At 43.9% G+C, this 20,058-nt stretch overlaps 1 protein-coding gene across 3 annotated transcripts in view; it reads left to right on the forward strand.

Moving 5' to 3' along the window:
* The window catches only part of LOC129338333 (uncharacterized), a 50,917-nt gene extending 31,157 nt beyond the window's left edge, over positions 1–19,760 (forward strand). For 2 of the 3 annotated variants that reach the window (XM_054992465.1, XM_054992467.1), the window contains 13 exons: positions 339–380; positions 1,936–2,181; positions 3,911–4,153; positions 5,865–6,092; positions 7,798–8,049; positions 8,437–8,510; positions 9,009–9,070; positions 10,319–10,542; positions 13,217–13,470; positions 15,216–15,344; positions 16,281–16,419; positions 17,893–17,991; positions 19,085–19,760. In XM_054992465.1, coding sequence (XP_054848440.1) covers positions 339–380; positions 1,936–2,181; positions 3,911–4,153; positions 5,865–6,092; positions 7,798–8,049; positions 8,437–8,510; positions 9,009–9,070; positions 10,319–10,542; positions 13,217–13,470; positions 15,216–15,344; positions 16,281–16,419; positions 17,893–17,991; positions 19,085–19,353 — 2,261 coding nt within the window. In that variant the 3' untranslated portion in view covers positions 19,354–19,760. The remainder of the gene's footprint in view (positions 1–338; positions 381–1,935; positions 2,182–3,910; positions 4,154–5,864; positions 6,093–7,797; positions 8,050–8,436; positions 8,511–9,008; positions 9,071–10,318; positions 10,543–13,216; positions 13,471–15,215; positions 15,345–16,280; positions 16,420–17,892; positions 17,992–19,084) is intronic. The other variant, XM_054992466.1, reaches the window with a different exon arrangement.
* The last annotated feature ends 298 nt before the right edge of the window (positions 19,761–20,058 follow it).

Genomic DNA, 20,058 nt, shown 5'->3' on the forward strand with positions numbered 1-20,058 from the left:
AATATATTTCAGTCCGAGTCATCAATTTGTACATCCAGACCCCAGATCGTAGCCTCCTCCACTCAGGGGGGAGAGGGGGTACAACTGGTGCTATCACTGTGACTTCACATATGAGGGGGCAGCTGGTTATGTACCGCCCCCAGCAGTCCACCTTTGAGACAGAGACTCCTCCTCCCTTACCTCTGTGGAGTGCATTGTCTGTGCAAGTCTCCTGTAGAGAACTGAGGTGAAGATGGAGTTCTTGTTCCATGTTGATCGCCACATTTTCTAGGCATTGCTCTCACTTCACAGTGCAAGAAGCTCTCCCCCCACTCTCTGCTCTGCTCTTCCTCCCACAGGTGCAAGTGAAGCAGCTCGCTTTGCAGCCTCTTCTAATCCTGGTGAGTTGCCCTAAAGACGTTAGTTGTGATTTCACAGAAAAGCACTGCTTCTGAACGGGGTCTTCGGTCTGCTTCGTGTGTTACACCTTTCCTGCACAGAAAGCATGTAAATTGTCATTGTGTGAAATTGTCCATATGTGAATTTTTCCATCGTAAGAATGTATATATTGGTGTATTTCCTGCATGCAGAGGCAGTTCTGCTCTGAGGCATAGGAAGGCAGCTGCCCCAGGTAGGAAATTTGGGGTATTATTAATATAACAAAGTAGGAGGCAGAGAGATCAGACTCACCTGGGAAGTGATCCTGTAAAACCCCAATGGTAATGAATGGGAGCTGCATGAAAGCATGGCGAGGGGCTGTGGCTCAGTGATAAAGCCTCTGCTTGGTGTGCAGAAGGTCGCAGGTTCAATCCCTGGCATCTCCAGTTAAAAAGGATGAGGCAGAAGGTGATGTGAGAGACCTCTGTCTGAGACCCTGGAAAGCCAGAAGTAAATCCCATGACAATTAAAAGAACTAGTCATTTAAAAGAAAAAAGAATACATATACCACCTTTTAATTCAAAATTTCATTGAATAGATATGAGTGCTTTAAGAAGTCTTAAATTGTTTCTTGGTTATTGACTATCCTGTTCTCAGATGGATTTGGTAGAGATTCCCTTTGTCCTTCAGTATAGTAGGAATATAAGAATGATCGTGTTGGATCAGGCCACAGCTTCGTTGAGTCCAGTGTTCTGTTTTCCATGGGACGGCCCCAGGTCTGTGGCAAGCCCACAAGTAGGACATGACCCTTGTTTCAAATCTGCATTGTAAATTTATGGTTTCTGTTTCGGAATCATTTATATATTTAAGACATGATTCAGCTGAAGTGGAGAGTGCCATCAAGTCATAGCTGACTTACGGTGACCCCTGGTGGAGTTTTATGGCAAGAGACTATCCAGCCAAAGCTGAGCACTTATAATGTCATTGATCAATAGGGTTAGAAAATGCTTCGATTTATTCAGCACATTTTTCCTGCAAGGCGCTCAGGGTGGCATATATAATTTTTCTTTCCTATGTTTTGTCAGTGCAACATCCTTGTGAAGTAGGTTAGATCATAGAATCATAAGGCTGGAAGGGACCTCCAGGGTCATCTTGTCCAACTCCCTGCACAGTGCAGGAAATTCACAACTACTTACCCACCCCTAGTGACCCCCAAACACTGTCAGGATCCCTAGCCAATCTGGCCTGGTGAAAATTGCTTCATGACCTCAAACTGGTGATTGGCATTGCCCAGGACATGTAAGAAGGCGCCATGTGATGAAGAATGATTGGCTCAAGATCAGACCGTGAGTTTCATGGCAAGCAGGGAGCTGAATTTGGGTTTTCACAACTTGGTCCAGCGTTTTAACTACTATACCACATCGTCTCTCTTTGAGAGAGGGTCGGCCCCTGCTTAGATAGAACAGTATCATGGAGTATGGTACCGTCATGCAAGATGTTAAAAGGGACCAGCTGGGTTGGTTTTGTTGTCTGCAATGCCTATAAACTAGTGGCTGTCATGTTATCATATCTTTTCAGAGGAACATTTTGTTGAGAAGCACCAAGAAGAACTGATTCGCCGTGTCGTAGGGGTGGATGTTGTAGTAGAATTTCTGGAGATCCACAGTGTAATAACATTTCATCAAATGCAAGCCATCAAAGGTACTGATCAAGAGCAAATGCAGAAACTGTATGAATTAATGCCAGGCTGGAGAACATCTGGAAAGGATCGGCTGCAAGAAATCTTAAAGAAAACAAACAGACGACTTATTGGGCAGCTTGCAGGTAAATATAGTGAAGTGGGAGATTCACGTGGATCTACATTCCTAGGTCATTGCATCCTCCATCCAGTTTGGAAAAGGGCATTGGACTTACCCTGTTGCCAATTCCTCACCTCCCAGTATGCAATCTGGGCTGGTCCTGGGAAGGTTCAACAGACCCCACAGCACCAGCTAACATGCAGTGAGCATGTGAGATTTGTGATTTCCCCTAGCTGCGCCTCTTAATACTTACACATACCTTGTAATGTGAAATCTTTAAAAGTGAGAGAGAAGTAGGCATTTTTCCTTCGATTCTGAGGTCCTACCCTTGTGTCTGAACCACACAAAAAATGAGGGCATGAAATCTGCATGGATACTTCCATATTTATATTATTTAAGAATTTATGTCCACTTTTCGTCCTGAAGGGAACCAGAGAGGTCCACGATAGCTAAAAGAAAATACGGTATGAAGGAAATAAGCAAAACAACAACATGCCTTGGGCTGATCAAGATTCAGTTGCTGGTTCATCCAAGGACAGTGGCTGCAAATCACAAGCTAAGAGCCAAAGGGCCAAGAGCTGCTTGTTTTACACCTAAAGGGACTTGTGCTTCTCTGCTCGTGCCTGAGCTTTATAGCACCTGCAGGAAACAAAAGGCGGATTTAGCCCAGAAGGATCTCAGCTGCTGCCAACTTACTAAACATATACCCTGTCTTTCTGTCCTGATCGGGGCCACCCCGTCTGCTAACAGATTAAAAACATAAATAATAAAAACTCATCTTAAAAGCCACTGAAACCAAACAAAAACACCTAATTAAAACTAGGCTAAAATACACATACATAAAAATAATGATTAAAACGTAACGGTGGGGATGATGGGTCACTGAGGAAACCAGACAAAACAAAATAGTCCTTACCAGGGCTTTTTTTCAGGGGGAACACGGGGGAACGGAGTTCCGGAACCTCTTGAAAATGGTCACATGCCTGGTGGCCCCGCCCCCTGATCTCCAGACAGAGGGGAGTTTAGATTGCCCTCCGCGCCGCTTGGCAGCGCGGAGGGCAATCTAAACTCCCCTCCGTCTGGAGATCAGGGGGTGGGGCCACCAGCCATGTGACCATTTTCTCTGAGGGCAACCCACTGAGTTCCACCACTTCTTTTCCCAGAAAAAAAGCCCTGGTCCTTACCTATTGGTGGAAGACAGCAACAGAAGGGGGCAGACAGTTCTCCCGGGGGGGGGGTGAGTTTCAGAGTTGTGACACCATGCCCTTTCTCAGGTTGCCCCCCCTTGCCTAAATCTCACAAGGCGAGGACACCTGAAGCAAGGCCTTGAAAGAGGACCATAGCGATTGGTTAGGTTCATAAGGGAGTCGGCAGTCCTTCAGGAATAATAATAATAATAATAATAATAATAATATCCTTCTCCCCACCCTCAATCCTTGTAGTGGTGTGAGGGGGAGGATTGATTTAGCTCAGCTGTGACCCAGTCAGCCTTAGGCAGGCCAGGAAGTGTGGCTAGGAATATGCAAGTGTACTCATACACATGTCCATGTGAATGAAAAATCCATATAAATAAGTGTATAAGTGTTATTGTTATTGCTTACACAAAGACACACAGCTTTCAAGAAAGCATTGCTTAGTCTCAGCTGGTGTCTGTGTCATGTTCCTCATTTTAACGCCTACAATTGTAAAGGTATGGGAACCCCAGGAACCTGGCAAAACATATGAATGTGGTTTTCATATATCTCTTCCCCCAGGGGGCCATTTTGTGGACAGACATCAGGAGGAGCTGATTGAACGAGTAACAAAGGTCCCCTTGAGCCTGCTTCGTGAATTTGCACTGGATGAGGAGGAGTATGAGATTCTCCTTAACTGCACCACAGTGAAGATGCAGATGTCAGCCCTGTTCCAGATGAAGCAGGAATGGGATAGGCAGCAGAAGGACTGGCTGTACCGAGCGCTGGCAGAAACCAATCCAGATGTTATTAAAGTCCTTGAAGGTAGATCTAGAGGCAGCCTTCACTGTTGTGTCTTTCTGAAGCTTAGTCACAATGGAACAGCACTTGAGTTGAACAAACACAAGTGCCTTATACTGAATCTGGGGAACAAAATATTCACCCCCAGACAATGAAAATAAAGTGAAAGATCTAATAGTAGGAAATATACAAACCTGTACAACTGACAAAACATCCTATTATATAAAAGGCAAGCCATATTGGCAATGACTCACTTTTTATCCCTGCGCAGGTGCATTTGCAGGCTCCCTCTTTGGGAATAAAAAGTAAGTCATCAGCAACACGGCTTGCCTTGGAGACCCCAAGGAGAATGCTGCAGTGGCAGGAAGGCCTGCCCCGAGGAGGCCTCCACAGCAGTGGGGAGGCCCAATGCAGCATTGTGGCCCTCCCAAGTCCCTGCAGTGGTGGCAGGAAGGCCCAGCAAAGCAGCGTAGCCTGCTCAAGGCTCTGCAACCGTTGCCCACAGAGTCCGTTTTCTAGAGCCCATTGTATCTTTCCACACAACAGTCTCTGTTGTTAGTGTGTATGTGTGTGTGTTCATGCATGTGTAATTTGAAGATAATTTGAAACATGCTTTGCTAGCAGCTGTAATGTTTAGACATGCATGTTTGCATGTGATGGTTATTCCATTTCTTCTGTGGGTGAATTTTTTGTTTTCCCTTCATGTGATTTCACACTCCTTCCCGGGCAGTTAAAGGGATACCTTTTGTTTTATTTTTTATTTATATGGAATCTAACTATTTCTCCTTTTAGCTCAGTGTTGCCTACTTTTAACAGGTAGCATTTTTCTGGATCTCAGTAGGACTAGGAAAGACTTCCTGTTGGTGGAGGACAGAATCCAGGCTGGATTGTTCCACCCAGTTTTTCTGCCAACAGGGCTTCTGCGGATTAGCAGTCTGTTTATCTTAACAAGTAAAGGAAGGAAGTTCCAGTTCTGTCCACTCAACATGTTATGAAAGTCTCTCCTGCACTTCTACGTTTTTCCATTTCTTCTTATTTCCCTTTTGAATCTCTTTTCCCGTTGTCTGATCTCATCCTCTTGACTAAAGTATATTTAATTAAACAACCACAGTGGGCTTCTACTGTCAGGTACCTCTTCATTTATAGACCTGAGTGAGTCATGCTAGTCATGTGGTATCAAGTTGGTAGGTAGTTAGTTCTGGGCTTGTTCCCAATGAGTCCAAAAGGCCAAAACAATCCTGAAGAGGGTACTTTCCCACCCCGCCCCCTTTAACTGACAGAAACTAAGCCTGGAATACTGGCTGAACTCTTCTGGTTGCCTAGCAACAGTCACTGGGTTAAAGCTTCTGGTTAAAGCTACAGGCACTCCTTTTATCATTTCGAGATTTTTTTTAATCCCTCGATTTATTTTTTTTAGATTTCAGATTTTTCTGCAAACCTGGGGCGATTTCCATGTGCGTAGGAAGATCTCTCTTGTCCATTTATGGCTCCAGTCTCTAGATAGAAGTATCCTCAGATCAGGGCCACTTGGCTATTAGTATATAATAACTGATGGTCTTATTACCTGTCCCGCGCTAAGAATGAAACTAATTTGCATAGCCCTGCCATGGAGTTTATGGGAGAATTCACCCACTGCTGGACGTACTCCAACCATTGAAGAGAATAAACTTCTGTAGTTGTCCTAAATTCTTTCCTAAAAATAAGACGACTGAAGTTCTAATGTGTTTCTTGTTAGAGGAACACTTTATCGAAAAACATCAGGAGGAAGTGATTCATCGAGCCTGCAGGGTCAACACTGTCTTGCAGTGGCTCCATGATCAGCATTCCCTGATAAGGGAGGAATCAGACCAGAAGAAAATGTTCCAGTTGTATACCCTGGTGCCAAGATGGAACAGGAAACAGAAGGACCATCTTTACACCGTGTTGAAGAAAACAAATGGACCCCTAATTGCTGAACTTGAGGGTAAAATGATCTCTTCTGACTGTTGACTGGGGAACTGACAAACTCTTGACAGGGCCAAGGCCTGATTCTTCTTATTTGTGCCTGGCTTGAAACTGTCACACTAGCAGCAGCAGGCAGGATAGGTGGTGGGTTGCATTGTAGGCCATACCTGGCAACCAACAGGAAGTTTTGGGGGATATGGGGGTCACAACGGCATGTGCACCATTATGTGACTTCTGGTGAATGAAAACAGAGAAGTAACATGGGGTGGCTCTAGGAATTGCTGGAAACTCTGTGGTAAAACAATTGTGAGAGTGAATCTACAGAAGCTTGTTTTGCAGCACAGCTACTGTTGCTGAAGCCCCCAAGCTCAGAGATAAGGCTGAGGATTCCAACTAATCCTGCTTATCTGAACCTGCTGCAATTCACACGGGAAGATTTTATATGTTCATAGTAATGATGTTTGGGCTTGACGTAATTACTTAATGCCAATATCACATTTAATTATGAGGTTTTGATTGGTTGATAGGAACTCCCCAGGTTGCTAGGCAATTGGGAATAAATAGGAAAAAACAGTTTTGCTTAAGGTCCGACTGCTAGTCCCTTATGGCCATTCTGAGTTATAGGTGCCGATTCACCCTTGGATCATTGAGTTGATGCCTTGGGCCTATGAACTTTGATACGGACTAACAATGCTGTGTTATACCTACAAGTTACCATCAAGGCGTAGAATGGCGAGAGATTCTGGCTGATATGGTGTAAGGTTGGGGTTAATTAGATCTTCATAGTTTTATACATCCTCTTACACACTTTCCAAAATATAACCTTTTAACACACATTTTTTTACTTTTAATAAAGTATTCTTTATAACTGTGGTGTTTCTTTGATTTTTGGCTTCAACCTAAACTAGTACCCAGACTGGTTTGGTCCTGCTACCTGTGTAACTTCATCAAGATTCAGCGGGGCAAGAATTTCTCCCTTTCAGGGCTGACTCTCAGTTGACGTCCAGTAAAGCTAGACGCTTGTTTCCCCCAATCTCTGAGCTAGGCTCAGGGGAAAATGGTGGCAGTACTACCAATGCTATGTTCTTCAGTGTTCTTTTAAGACTGGGGCTTTAATCCCTGATTCTACTGGCTCTCTCGGGCTAGTTGGGTTTCTTTTCTTTACACACTGGATACCCAAGAATTGCTTGTGATAAATATGGGTTTTTTTAACAAGGTGTTAACAAGGGTGATGGTTACAGAGCAAGGCAATGATAGAATTACAACATCTGTTACTTAGAAGGGTGGGGGTCCCTGGCAGCCTTCTTGAGGCATCTCTTTGTGGGGCTAATTGTGGGTCATGTGTCTATGCAGTTTCCTGTTAGTCAGCAAGATCCAAAGACCACGAGGCTTGTCTAGCTTCTTAAAATTTGCTGCAGCCTAATTGAAATCAAGCGCCATCACTTATACATGGGATAATATCTTAGCATTATATCTATGTACTGCTAGAGCTGAGGCTAATTGCCTGGGAATTGGCAGTCAAGCTTGAAGCCTGGGATAGAATGAAAGATGCAAATGGAATTTGTGGCATTCTATAAAGGTTCACCATCTCCTCACGATACACAACATCCCAGCTGCCCCAACCAATGACACAGTAGGGATTCAGCTATGGCAGTAGTCTGAAAGATTATTTTTGCCTTGAAATCCTTTCAGAGCTATGTATCTGATATTTCTCTTTTTCTCAGAGGGGCACTTTGTTGAGAGGCACAAGGAGTATTTGATGAAAAACATCATTGGAATAAGAAAAGTTGCACACTTTTTAATGGAACGCTGCACAATCAGCCATTATTCGTATGGTGACATCTTGAGGAAGGATACGAACAAAGAAATAATGGAGATGCTCTATGAAGTGGTGCCAAGCTGGAAAGTAGAACAGAAGAATTATTTCTACAGGATATTATGGAACACCAATGAAACCCTGATTGAGGAACTTGAGAGTAAGTCTAAGAACAACTACTCACAGCTATGACTAATGGACTGTTTGCTTTCTTCAATTGCACAGTCATGGAAATCATTACTTGTGTAGATGATTAAGGTAGATTTTGCCTTCCCACCCCAGTACCAGTATTGCTATCATGTTATCATGAATAATGTATATGTGCCACAGTGCCTGTGCCATAATTTATAATAGGTTGCATGTTTTCTAATAAGATTTAAAAAAGAGAGACACTAAACTACTCAGTGCACAAGCTGATATATAAAGAGAAGTTCATTATGTTTCACCTGACACCTGCCCAACAGTAACAGTGGAGACTTCTCTAGAAAGTAGGTGTAGTTGTGATGAACTTTTCCTGCTGCTGAGATGTCCTCTCCTTCTTGAACAGGTAGGAAAAGCAGAAAAGATGGTCTGATTCCCAACTGCCTTGCAGAGAAATGCTGCTTGTGTGAAAAAGAGAAGGTAAGCTCTTTGGTTCCCTGTTGAACAATGTACCGTATTAGACTAAGAAGAGGCTGCGGTAAGAGTTCCTGTTTTCTTCTTTCCAGGCAAAAACTGGGGAGTGGGAAATAGTGGATTAAAGTGGATTTAGCACAGGAGAACTAAGGGAAGAGAGGGGGCAACTTCGCTAACCATGTGACTGTTTTGGTGGGAAGAATCACTTTCGAGTGGTCTGGGGCAGAGAGGTCCCCCACTCAGTAGCCAAAAGATAGAAAAATCCTGTTCTGAGAGGCCAGCCTGTGCAAGCACAGTCCCAGCGTATACCTGCATGAGGACCTAAATGAACAACAGTTAAAGGTAAGTGCAACCGTTTTCTGTAGGAGGTCTCACTGACTCCAGTGGAATTCAGTTGTTCCCATTATGTGTACGGAAGCTGGAAATAGGATTAATATCAAGCCTGTATGCCCCAAAATCTAGCTTTACAAAGAACTAGCTATAATACAATCTCCTGTTCCCCAGGATTTTCTAGAGGTCCAGCCCGAGTTTGTTCCCGATGCTGAAGAGAAGCTGAAGACATACAGGTGAGAGTCCAGAGTAACCATCTTGGAGCAGCTGAGACTCTTAAGCCGAGAGTCTCTCTACACAAGACCTCTTACATGAGGACACTCAAGTGTAGGGAGACACAATGTTAACCGGGAAGTGTAGTACAGAAAGACAGAGCCAAATGCTCTGTCAGTTTCACCTCTCTACAGGGAGCCCGCAGAGATCACTCCTGAGAGGATTTGCTAATTTGACAGAGCCTTGGGGGAGACAAAGATAAAATTAACAATCTCTCTCGGGAGCGATCTCTGCAGGCTCCGTGTAGAGGTGAGACTGAGAGCCAAACTACAAGTGACGTCTTACACAGGTTGGACACTAGTCGGCTTCCCTCAAGTTTTGATGGGAAATGTAGGCATCCTGGTCTTGCAGCTGTAACGGAGAGCCAAGCTGTAAAACCAGGGCGCCTACATTTCCCATCAAAACTTGAGGGAAGCTGACAAGTGTCCAACCTGTGTAAGACGTCACTTGTAGTTTGGCTCTGACAGAGCTTTTAGCTCTGTCTCTCTTCCTGGCTAACACTGAGTCTCCCTACATTTGAGCGTTCTCGTATAAGATGTCTCATGTACAGAGACTATTAGTCTCTTCTCTTCTCCAATGGTAGAAAATAATCACCAAATCCAATTCAATTACATTTTTGGAATGTATATTAGCCATTAAACAATTTTGCTCAAAAACAGAGTCCTCCAGTAGTCTCCTCTGGCAACAATATATTAATAATTCATACTGTGATAGCTCAAATAAGCTCAACATTTTAATTTAATCTGTGAGGTATAAAATAAAATTCTATAAAATAATGTGCTAGTGTGTTTGCTCTGTTAGTTTAAATGATCCTGGCGAAAACTGTTGAATGAACGCCATGCAGCTGTGACAGTTTTGGGGCCTGAGTTTTATTAAGGTCTCTGATGCTGGAATTATTGAAGGATTGCAACGCCTTGTCTTGGGGCTAGACAGAAAAACAGGCTTTTAACTTTTGTGTTTAGGAGTTCGGTGAATGGTTCTTCCTTACTGCGCCTTCTTTGATGTGTGTGTCGGCAAAGCAGCCTGAATCCTTTGGACCCATTAAACCATTTTGGTCTCTTTTGAAAGAAATGTTCTGAATTATACTGTTTTCAGAGAACTCACGTAATTTGTAGAGAAACTTTCCTTTGAAGGTTTGTAAACAAAGATTAGGATTGGGCAGCCTGAGAAAAACTGAGGCCTTTCCCCCTTTTCTCTGTTGTGACATGCAGAATTCACCTCCCCAAGGCAGGCACCTTCCTGTGCTCAGTTACCGAACTCAAGTTTGAGGTGAAGGCGGCCGTGACTCTTGAATATGCATTTCGTTCCTGGGATCAGCACCTGAGCAAGGCCGTGATGCAGACATGGATGGTGGCTGGTCCGTTGTTTGACATCCGAGCAGATGCTGAAGAGAAAGTGGCAGCTGTTCACCTCCCTCATTTTTTGTGTCTCGGAGGTAGGACACTCTTGGGAACAAACATAGGTCGTAAAATGGGTTATCATAATGCATTTTTTTTAAAGACAGATTGACTGTGCAGTTCATGGCCAGATATACCTCTCAGCCCATTTTCTCTCCCTCTACTGGGGAGCAGACACTAGGTGGCAGCCCGAGGACCATAGTTGGCACACAGGAACCTATGGGAAGAGATGGTGCTTTAGATATGCCAGTCCTAGGCTTAACGGGTCAAAAACAACTCCTTGAATTGGACTTGGAAACAAAGTGGCAGCCAAGGTAACTGCTTTTAAGATAAAGGAGTTACCTTCCTATCTGTTAGTGTAAGCCTGTACTGGAAAAAGGGTTTGGGGCATAGAATCTAAGTCTGATTAATAGACTGCAGATACATAGATAGACCAGACTAGCAGATAACTGAGCTGTACCTACGGTTGTATCAATTTGCATGTTTAGCAAAGGCCCATGGGGCATGTCTATAAAAAAAAAGAGGTCACCATGACTAAGAGGAGTGGTGTTATACAGGACTAGGCTAGCTAGAAATAAAAGAGAGAAAAAGGGCTGAAGTGGCTTCTTTTTGGAGGACAAAGCTTGTTTCCAAGCTTTATTGTTAAGAAAATCATAGAGCTTAATCTGCTAGCTGGAAGAACTGAACCCTTCTGCTTGGAAGAACTGTGGTAACTGACAAGAGCTGAAGAAGCAAGGAAGAGCAAAGGACAGGAATTGCTGGCAGTTGAACTCGTTGGTGCTTTGAGACCAGCACCCTAGTACAGAGCTGCCCCACTTCATCTTGCTAGGAGAAAAGGGGAACTGCTCCTAGGGCAACAAGCAAGCTCCAGGATTCAGACAGCATCTTCACGAACAGAGTCCTGCTGTGGCAAGGCCTTTTGGATATTTCAGACGCTGTTCCAGGCCTAGCCTCTGGCCAAATCCACAGAACTGTCTTATGTACTTTGCCAAGGGATTGGGAGTAGGAATTCGTGCTGGGGTCGCTGGTTATTGATCGAGTATTGATAATTTTGGAAATGTCTCATAGTTGGGTTTAAATAAATTGCATTTATATTTTGAATTGGTAAACATTGAACCTGGTCCTCTTGACTCGGGGGGGGGGTTACATTAGTCCCTAATGATAATCAGGCTTCTGCATTCTGAACGAGCTGTTGTTTCTGGGATGCCTTCAAGGGCAGATCAACATAGAGCGTAGAACAACAATCCCGCTGCAAGGTTACAGAAGCACAGCTCAGCATGGCCCTTTTGGCTGTGTCTGAGCAAGGGCTGGCAAAACAGCTGTAGTCTTGGCTGCATCAACCTGTGTTTCAAAAACACCCCAGAGGTCTAAAGCTGTTCTGCAGGTATTAACTCCACTCTATCCACTAGATAGATGCAGTCCCTCTAAAACATCAGCTCAGACACAAGAAAATCAAAGTACCGCCATCTGCTTCATCCATGGGTCATTAAAACAGAGATAGGTGCCAGATGGGCAGAGCACCTAGGCATACCTAGATGAAGCCAACGGCACCAGTGCAGGTGCGGGGGGGAGGGGGGGAGAGGTTCAAGGCAGGCTGAGGCCAGATTGGCCATGGCAGATGGCAGCCCCTGTAGGCGCCACTATCACGCAAAGGCAGCCACCACAAGCGGAACCAGCAAAGTCCTCTTTCAAAACTCTTCCTTCTTTGTATTGGGGAACAGGTGGGAGGGGAAAGGCAGGCCAGCTGGGCAGGCACCCAGTCATGCAATACTTCTGCTCTTATGTTGCCAGGAAGAATGGAGATGACCAGGGCTTTTTTCTGGGAAAAGAGGTAGAGGAACTCAGTGGGTTGCCCTCGGAGAAAATGGTCACATGGCTAGTTGGCCCCGGCCCCTGATCTCCAGACAGAGGGCAATCTCAACTCCCCTGTCTGGAGATCAGGGGGCGGGGCCACCAGCCATGTGACCATTTTCAAGAGGTTCTGGAACTCTGTTCCACCACATTCCTGCTGAAAAAAAGCCCTGGAGATGACGCAATGAGGAAAGAGGAGCAGCAGTGATGGCAGATGACGGGATGACTCATTCAGCACTCTAGTCTCTGCGACTGCGAAGGACAGCAGCATCTGCCTGCCCACCTCACCCAGCCGCTGTTAATGATGGTTGTTCTCAAAAACCAAAGAGCAAGAAGGCTGGAGGAGGGAGGGATGGAAGCAAGCAAGCAGGCAAGTGTGAGCTTGCTTGCCCTTCCCTTTACTTCACCCTTCTTCCTGCCTCTGCTCATGGGCTCTCTTGCCTGGCCCACCATGGCTCTGCTACCCAGAGGGAGGGAGGGAGCCCAGGAGCCCAATGGCTGTATACCTACCCAGCTCCATTTGCAGCGCCTCTGCATCACTCAGCTCATGTGAGGGGGGGGGTGCTGTTTGCCTATGATGTTGAAAGCCTTTCGGCAGTCCCTGCAGGTGTGCTGTGACCCAGAATGAGAGATTGAGAAATCTAGATTCCCTTCACATAGCCCCCCTTCTATCATTATACTAGACTAGACCTCTACATCGTGTCTTCATCTGTGGGAAAGAAGTCCTGGCTTCTGACTCATCCTAAATTCACTTTCATAGACACCAGGACAGAGGGAAACTGCTCCACCATCAATTTCCAATAATAAGGTTGTTTTTAAAAAGCAGATGAGAACCTTTCTTTCTTAACCACTTGCTCCTAGGGAGAAAAACAGATGAGTCCCAGATGAAAATCGCCCATTTTACTGATGTGGGGATGACCCTGGAGAAACCAGTGCAGGTGACCCCGTTTCATGCTGTGTTGGAGAATCCCAAATTCTCTTTGCTGGGAGTGTTAATCAAACCGATCTACGATAAGCTCTTCCGTGTGCATGCCGTGGTGCTGCTTTATCAGGCCTACAAGAGGATCACGGCGCTTAACCTCTACTTGATTCCCAATGACTCTTCCTTGATACAGGTGAGAAGTGACAAGAGTGGCTGCAGCCCCCCTCCTGCAGAGTAATCGTAGGTAGAATGCAGGCTGGGGAGAGGGGCTGCTAAGATGGCTCTTGCATCACCTTGCCAGACCTCCTGGGGCTCAATTTATTTCCAAAACTTTTTTTTTTTATTTCAGACAATAAACTTAAACATATACACAGTAAATATAACTACTTCATATAATGATCTAAATGATATTTCTTTAATCATCAACTACTTCAATCATCCAAAATCATCGAGGTCATATATAGACCTAACCATAGCATCTAAATCATATATATCAAGTCAAATGGTCACTAGTTAAATCATATACCTATACTTGCCCATATATATTCCCTGCTTTCCACTTTTATTTAAATATCCTTCCGTCTTTTATCATATTTAATATTCATTGTTCTTAATTATTCTTAGTTTTCAGCTGCATGATCAAAAATACTTTCCATTTTTCCTGAAATTCTAAAATTGGCCTATAGTGTGTATAAGATGTTAATTTTGCTATTGATGCTTATTCATGTAGCTTATTCTTCCATTCTGTCAAATCTGGACATCGTTCTGACTTCCATTTTGCTGCATATACTTCTCTTGCCGCAGGCACCACATATTTAAACAATTGGCTATGTATTTTTGTAGTATTACTTGGTAAAATATTTAATAACATATTTTGGGGGTTCATCACAAACCGAACCTTTATATCGTTTGCATTTCTTCATGGTAAGCAACTGCTTTAGACAGTCAAGGGGATTATTGAACTGCATGATTTTGCTCTGAATTTTCTACCCCTGTGAAGGGGGAACCAAGCCCTTGCCTTGCAGCCACCAGCCCAGACTCTCTTTGTGTAAAACAATCCAGGTTGTCTGGTTTCACAACCTGATTAATCAAAAAACAAAACAGTGGTAATAGCCAGCAAATGGAAAGGAGAATGCCCGACCAGGGAAATCTGGAAGGACAAAATGTCAGAATATGCGGTGATGGCAAAATTGACGAATTACATCAATAGAAGAAAGAAAGAATTTGAAGAAAAATGTGGAAAATATTTTGCTTATAATGGATAAAATTTATAAGACATCTTAGTCCTCTAAATTTGAAAATTATTGCATACTGATATAATTCATAATTTGATTGTAAGACAATTAGTTATATTAAGATAATTGGAAGAATAGACTATATAACATTGAAATATTGGCAAAAAGTCAACATTGTTATTGTTAAGTATAGTATAAGTAATATAAGTAAAAGGTAATGATAAATATAGGGGAAATAAGGATTTTTTTTCATTTTTAAGATGAGTAGAAATAGGTCAGAATCTTCAATAATACTTTATCTTAATACTCTTAAAGGCTATGACAATCAGTTACATTAAGTAATAAGCAATTATTGTTAATAATTGTCTTTTTCTTAATTATTATTACTAAATAACAAGTAGAAATGGGTTTGACTTTTGTATGGGTTGTTTATACGGAAAATATACTAAATAGGCTTAATTATTATTCTAATCACTATTTTAATATCTATAAAAGTTATAATTTTATATCCTGTATTTTAACAATCCTTGTAGCACAGTTTTATATTTGCCTTCCTTGCCTCCTTTTTCTCCCCTTCTTTTCTGTGTTCCCTTTTTGTTTTAATAACATTTTAAAAATAATTTAAAGAAAACCACAATAGTATTGCATTGCACTTTTTCTCCATTTCTGTCTTGGTGAGAAATGCCCATTTCCCTCTAAACAGGCAATCAAAGATGAAGAGGAGAAGTTCCACTCAGTGCTGGTGCGGAAACCCCCTCAAACAAAGAAGTCCCTGCATTACGGCTCCTTCTATACAGTATTCAGTTCAGCAGACCTCCAGATAAGCCCACAGGTAGGCGCATCATCTTGAAAATACTTACGCACCATTGCAATGAACTGTGTTTGTAACTGTCTTCTGTTGATTGTAATCACAGTATTCCAGCTCTTACATAGAATTTAGGAAGAAACTGTGGGCTTGGAGGAGCTGATGGTTGATGAATTCTTAATGAATAGCACGATGAGTGTGATTGCACTGCAAAAGTGAGGTACAGAATCCAGCATTCTGAAAATTTCAGCATAGATCAGCTCAGAGCTAGCCTTGAAGTTAGCCTTGAAAGTTTTGGTCAATTTCCTGTGAAATGTCTGGGAGCATCACTGAAGCCAATTTGGCTGTGGGCCTTCTCAGTGACATGACAGGGGGACCATTCTGTGCCTTGGAACGCTGCTTTGCTCTTTCTAGATGTTATTACTAACATGTATTATTAAGGTAACATGCACACGGTGCTTTCCAGAGTAACATCAACCAAAATAAAACGTAGTCCCTACACTGAGAAGTATAATCCAAATTCCAACAGTGGGCGGGATGGGAGAAGCTGGGGGATAACAAGAGTTGGATGTGAATAAATGCAGTTATACATAACCACAAGAACTCCCCAAGTACTAAGAGTGGCCTCTTGATTAACAATTAGTTGGTTTATTGTCGAAGGCTTTCACGGCCGGAGAACGATGGTTGTTGGGGGTTTTCCGGGCTGTATTGCCGTGGTCTTGGCATTGTAGTTCCTGACGTTTCGCCAGCAGCTGTGGCTGGCATCTTCAGAGGTGTAGCACCAAAAGACTTTTGGTGCTACACCTCTGAAGATGCCAGCCACAGCTGCTGGCGAAACGTCAGGAACTACAATGCCAAGACCACGGCAATACAGCCCGGAAAACCCCCAACAACCAATTAGTTGGTTTGTTCTTTTGTGCTCTGTATTCCTCCCTAACTTGATGTTTTCCAACTCTGTATCAGGAACTGGAGTTTACTTACAAAAACCCTAGACAGCTGCAGTCCTTTGTGGAAGTCCGTATCAGAAACACAGAGAGAGTCCATCTCAGTATGAAAAAGAAGAAAAAAGATTTCTCTGTCTGGGATACTTTGCTAGAACCAGGTATCTCTTGTAACTTAGGGCAGCCTTGCGCATTAAGTCCACAATATTACACATTCACAAGTATATTGGCATGTATATGATAGTGATTTATTGAAGTTACTCTCCTGAACAGAAAGGTAAAGATGTTCCTGTTCAGTTACCTGATGATGAGCTATGTTCACCATGAGTAACCAAGAGAGTGGCTATTTGTAAGCTTGGGTGCAATTCCTGGTTCAGCCAGTGCTTTCTGTGTGAGATGAGGGAGATTTTTTGACACAGACTCTCTCAGGCTCCACAAAGTTTGCCCAATTTTCCCAGAACAAAGACTTTCTCTCAGCACACTGACTAAAAACTGCAGTTCACTCTACCCCCTAGGGTACAGCTACCATCCAGTCAGAGCAGACTTCATTCACCCATCCACCACCACCACCCTTTGAGGTCTACGGCAAGGTACTGCCTCAAGGCAGTGCCCGTTCCCACTCAGTGGCATGAGTAAAAGAAATTTCAAAATGGGGCACATTGGCAAAAATATTGGGAAGAAACAACGTAGTGCAAGGTCAGATCCATATATTTGCCCTATATAAAAGATATTTGTAGGGCAGCACACACCTTTCATTGCGATCTGCTCACATTTGCTCATGATCTCCAAGTAATTAGTGTTGCCCACTCCAGGTGGGGAAATTCCTGCAGATTTGGGGGCTGGAGCTTTGGGAGGGTGGGGTTTGGGGAGGGACTTCAGCTGGGTATAATGCCATACAGCCCACCTTCTAAGGCACTCATTTTCTACAGGGGAACTGATCTCTGTCACCTGAACATCAGTTTAATCCCAGGAGATCTCCAGCCATCACCTGGAGGTTGGCAACCATACATGGAATGAAGTAGCCTTCACATAGGGGCTATAACAGATTCAGTACTGATGTTCAGATTCAAACACTTCTTGGATATATTCAAGGTTAACTTAGAAAAAACAGTATTAAGAGCACTTGCTGTGATTGCATCTCATAATCATAAAACACAGGGAGGAAGGGGAAGGGTGCCATTCCTAAAAATGCCCCTTGGCCTTTGTAAGTTGGAGACATATAGAATCATAGAGTCGTAGGGTTGGAAGGGATCTCCAGGGTCATCTAGTCCAACCCGCTGCACAATGCAGGACATTCACAACTATCTCCCACACACATACACACAGACACACACACACACCCAGTGACCCTTACTCCATGCCCAGAAGATGGCAAAACACCGTTAGGAGCCCTAGCCGAACTGGCCTGGGGAAAATTCCTACCTGACCCCAAGGTGGTGATCAGCTTTACCCTGCGCATGTAAGAAGGGGCCATGAGAACTAAGCACTGATACAACCTTTCCTGCCCTCCCTCTCATGATCTGCCAATATGTAGCTGTTAGGTTACACTCCCCTGAAGGGGAGAGGCCTCAGTGTAAACAAAAATGTCTTGGAAGAAAATACTCCGGTCATTTTTCTTTTATTTTTTATCCTAGAGGACTTGTTGGTTACCACAGCCCCCACTGAATTAAAGCACAGTGAAGCGGCAATTCGGGTGGAATGGTGCTTCTCTCTCCTGGAAACTGGAGGAGAAGGTATTGACAATAACCCAGTAGTGGGGGATGGCGAGGGCTTTACATACTCCGGAAATTACCTATATATGCTGGAAATGTTATAAATTATCCAAAATAATATGGATAACCTTAAGAAGTAGCCTGATGAGAGCGGAATGTCAAACACAAAAGGGGGAATGGGGGAGATCAGGCTATCCAAAGCCCCAAAAGTTTAGTAAATTGTGGAAAGAGCAGACCATGGGGGATGTCATGGAAATTCCAAATTGGGTGCCTAGATTTATTTTCACTTTCCTGTTTACTTTCTTCCTGCCTGGCATTCATCTCCTGAAAACCCTTCCCCCTACTGCTCATGTTTTAAGGAAATCCTCTGCTAGACACACATTGCTTCCCCCTCCCGTTTAGAAATGTCCAGCTGCCCTTCGAGCCAGTGGGCCACAGCAGAAGTGACATAAAATGCATAATATTTATTCCAGAACTCCAATGAGGGTGTTTTTTCTAGAAGATTGTTTTAACTTTAAATTTAATCTTATATTAAATTTAAAATTATATTTGAACTTGAAAATGTTGGGGATTTGCACAAGGGCATCAGAAAGCCAAAAGAAAATCTGGTTCCTGACAGGATTCTGGCCTATAAATAACTCCCCTCCCTTTCCTGACAGTTGTTTTGCACATGTACCTATTAATTCTCTTTCCCTTCCAAGTGATAGTGGCTCTGTTTAGACCACTGAGCAATCCTCTCGTGGCTTCTCAGAAATAAATGGTAAACCCTCCTAATCCATCAAGAAATTGTCAACCTCTGGGATGTTTGGAAGCCAGACTGTTTGGCTATTCACTAACCATGGAGTCTCACTTCATCCGTGGCTACTTGCAACATTAATTTGAACCAGGCTGACAGTATTACAAACCTATCAGTTTTATACTATTGAAATCATCATCCATCTCCTGGGAACTGAAGTTAAGTGAGGTGATAAGAACTCTCTGTAGATAATCCCTGCCTACCTAGCCTCCCCTCACAAGTTATGATTCTTGGGGCTCCAGGAAGGACGAAATGACTGAAAATCAGTTTAAATCTTTGGCAGGGGCATTTCCCTAGATTCCTTTCTTTCTCTGATAGGGCCTCAGGAGGAGCCACACTTCATTGACAAACACCGGGCCGAGCTGATCCAGAGGACGTCCACAGTGGAGGGGGTTCTGGATCTGCTGCACGGGACCATCCTAGATGATGAGCAGTACGAAAGAATCGCTTCACGGGAGACAAACCAAGATAAAATGCGGGAGCTGTACAAGCTGGTGCCGAGCTGGGACCGTTCTTGCAAGGACCGGCTGTATGAGGCCTTGAAGGCCAAGAACAAGTTCCTTGTTCAAGATCTTGAAGGGAGATGAGGCCGCCAAGAAGAAAGAGCAACACCGTCCCAAGGCACAGGGAAATCAAATCACATGGGAAGCTCAGGGAGCCAGAGGCAGACTAGCATCCCAAAGAGCTGATGAAAGGTCAAGCCTATTTCAGTTTGAGTAGTGGCGGCCTACTGGAGGCACTAAAGGGCTGGGAGGCAGCGAGAAGCACCTCCGCAGCCACAATAGATGGGATGGCATGGTCGGGCATTTAATATCCAGCAGAATTCTTCAAGAGGTTTATCATGCACTGCTGGAAATTTCTTTCCTCTGCAGGGCTCCCTGGAGTCCAGCTTTGAATACCTGAAGACCAACACATCAGATTTTTCTTAAGCCTTTATGGGGGGGTGGGGTGATGGTCTGACGTGAAACTATATAAAAAACCACCTGACAACTGCCGCTTATTGTATTCCACACTTTTTGTTGGTTCTAATCCACTTCTGTGTTCCCTCTGTGCTTACAACATACCTGTGCTATTAAGTGATGAGGCCTAACCCGGTTCTTTTTGGTGGAGCCGTTAAAGGAAAGAATGGTGGTCTTTCTCCAGTGGTCCTAGGAGTGGGGCAGTCCTTGCTTCTGGAATATAGCTCCTCCTCTCTGAAGGCAGGATCTGTCAGCTGATTTTGATCCTGGAGGGGTCTGTCCCTGGGATCACCAGTCTTTCTGGCCCTGCCTTCTCAGCAGGATGTCTTCAGC

This window comes from Eublepharis macularius, chromosome 12, assembly GCF_028583425.1.
Source record: "Eublepharis macularius isolate TG4126 chromosome 12, MPM_Emac_v1.0, whole genome shotgun sequence".
Lineage (NCBI taxonomy): Eukaryota > Metazoa > Chordata > Lepidosauria > Squamata > Eublepharidae > Eublepharis > Eublepharis macularius.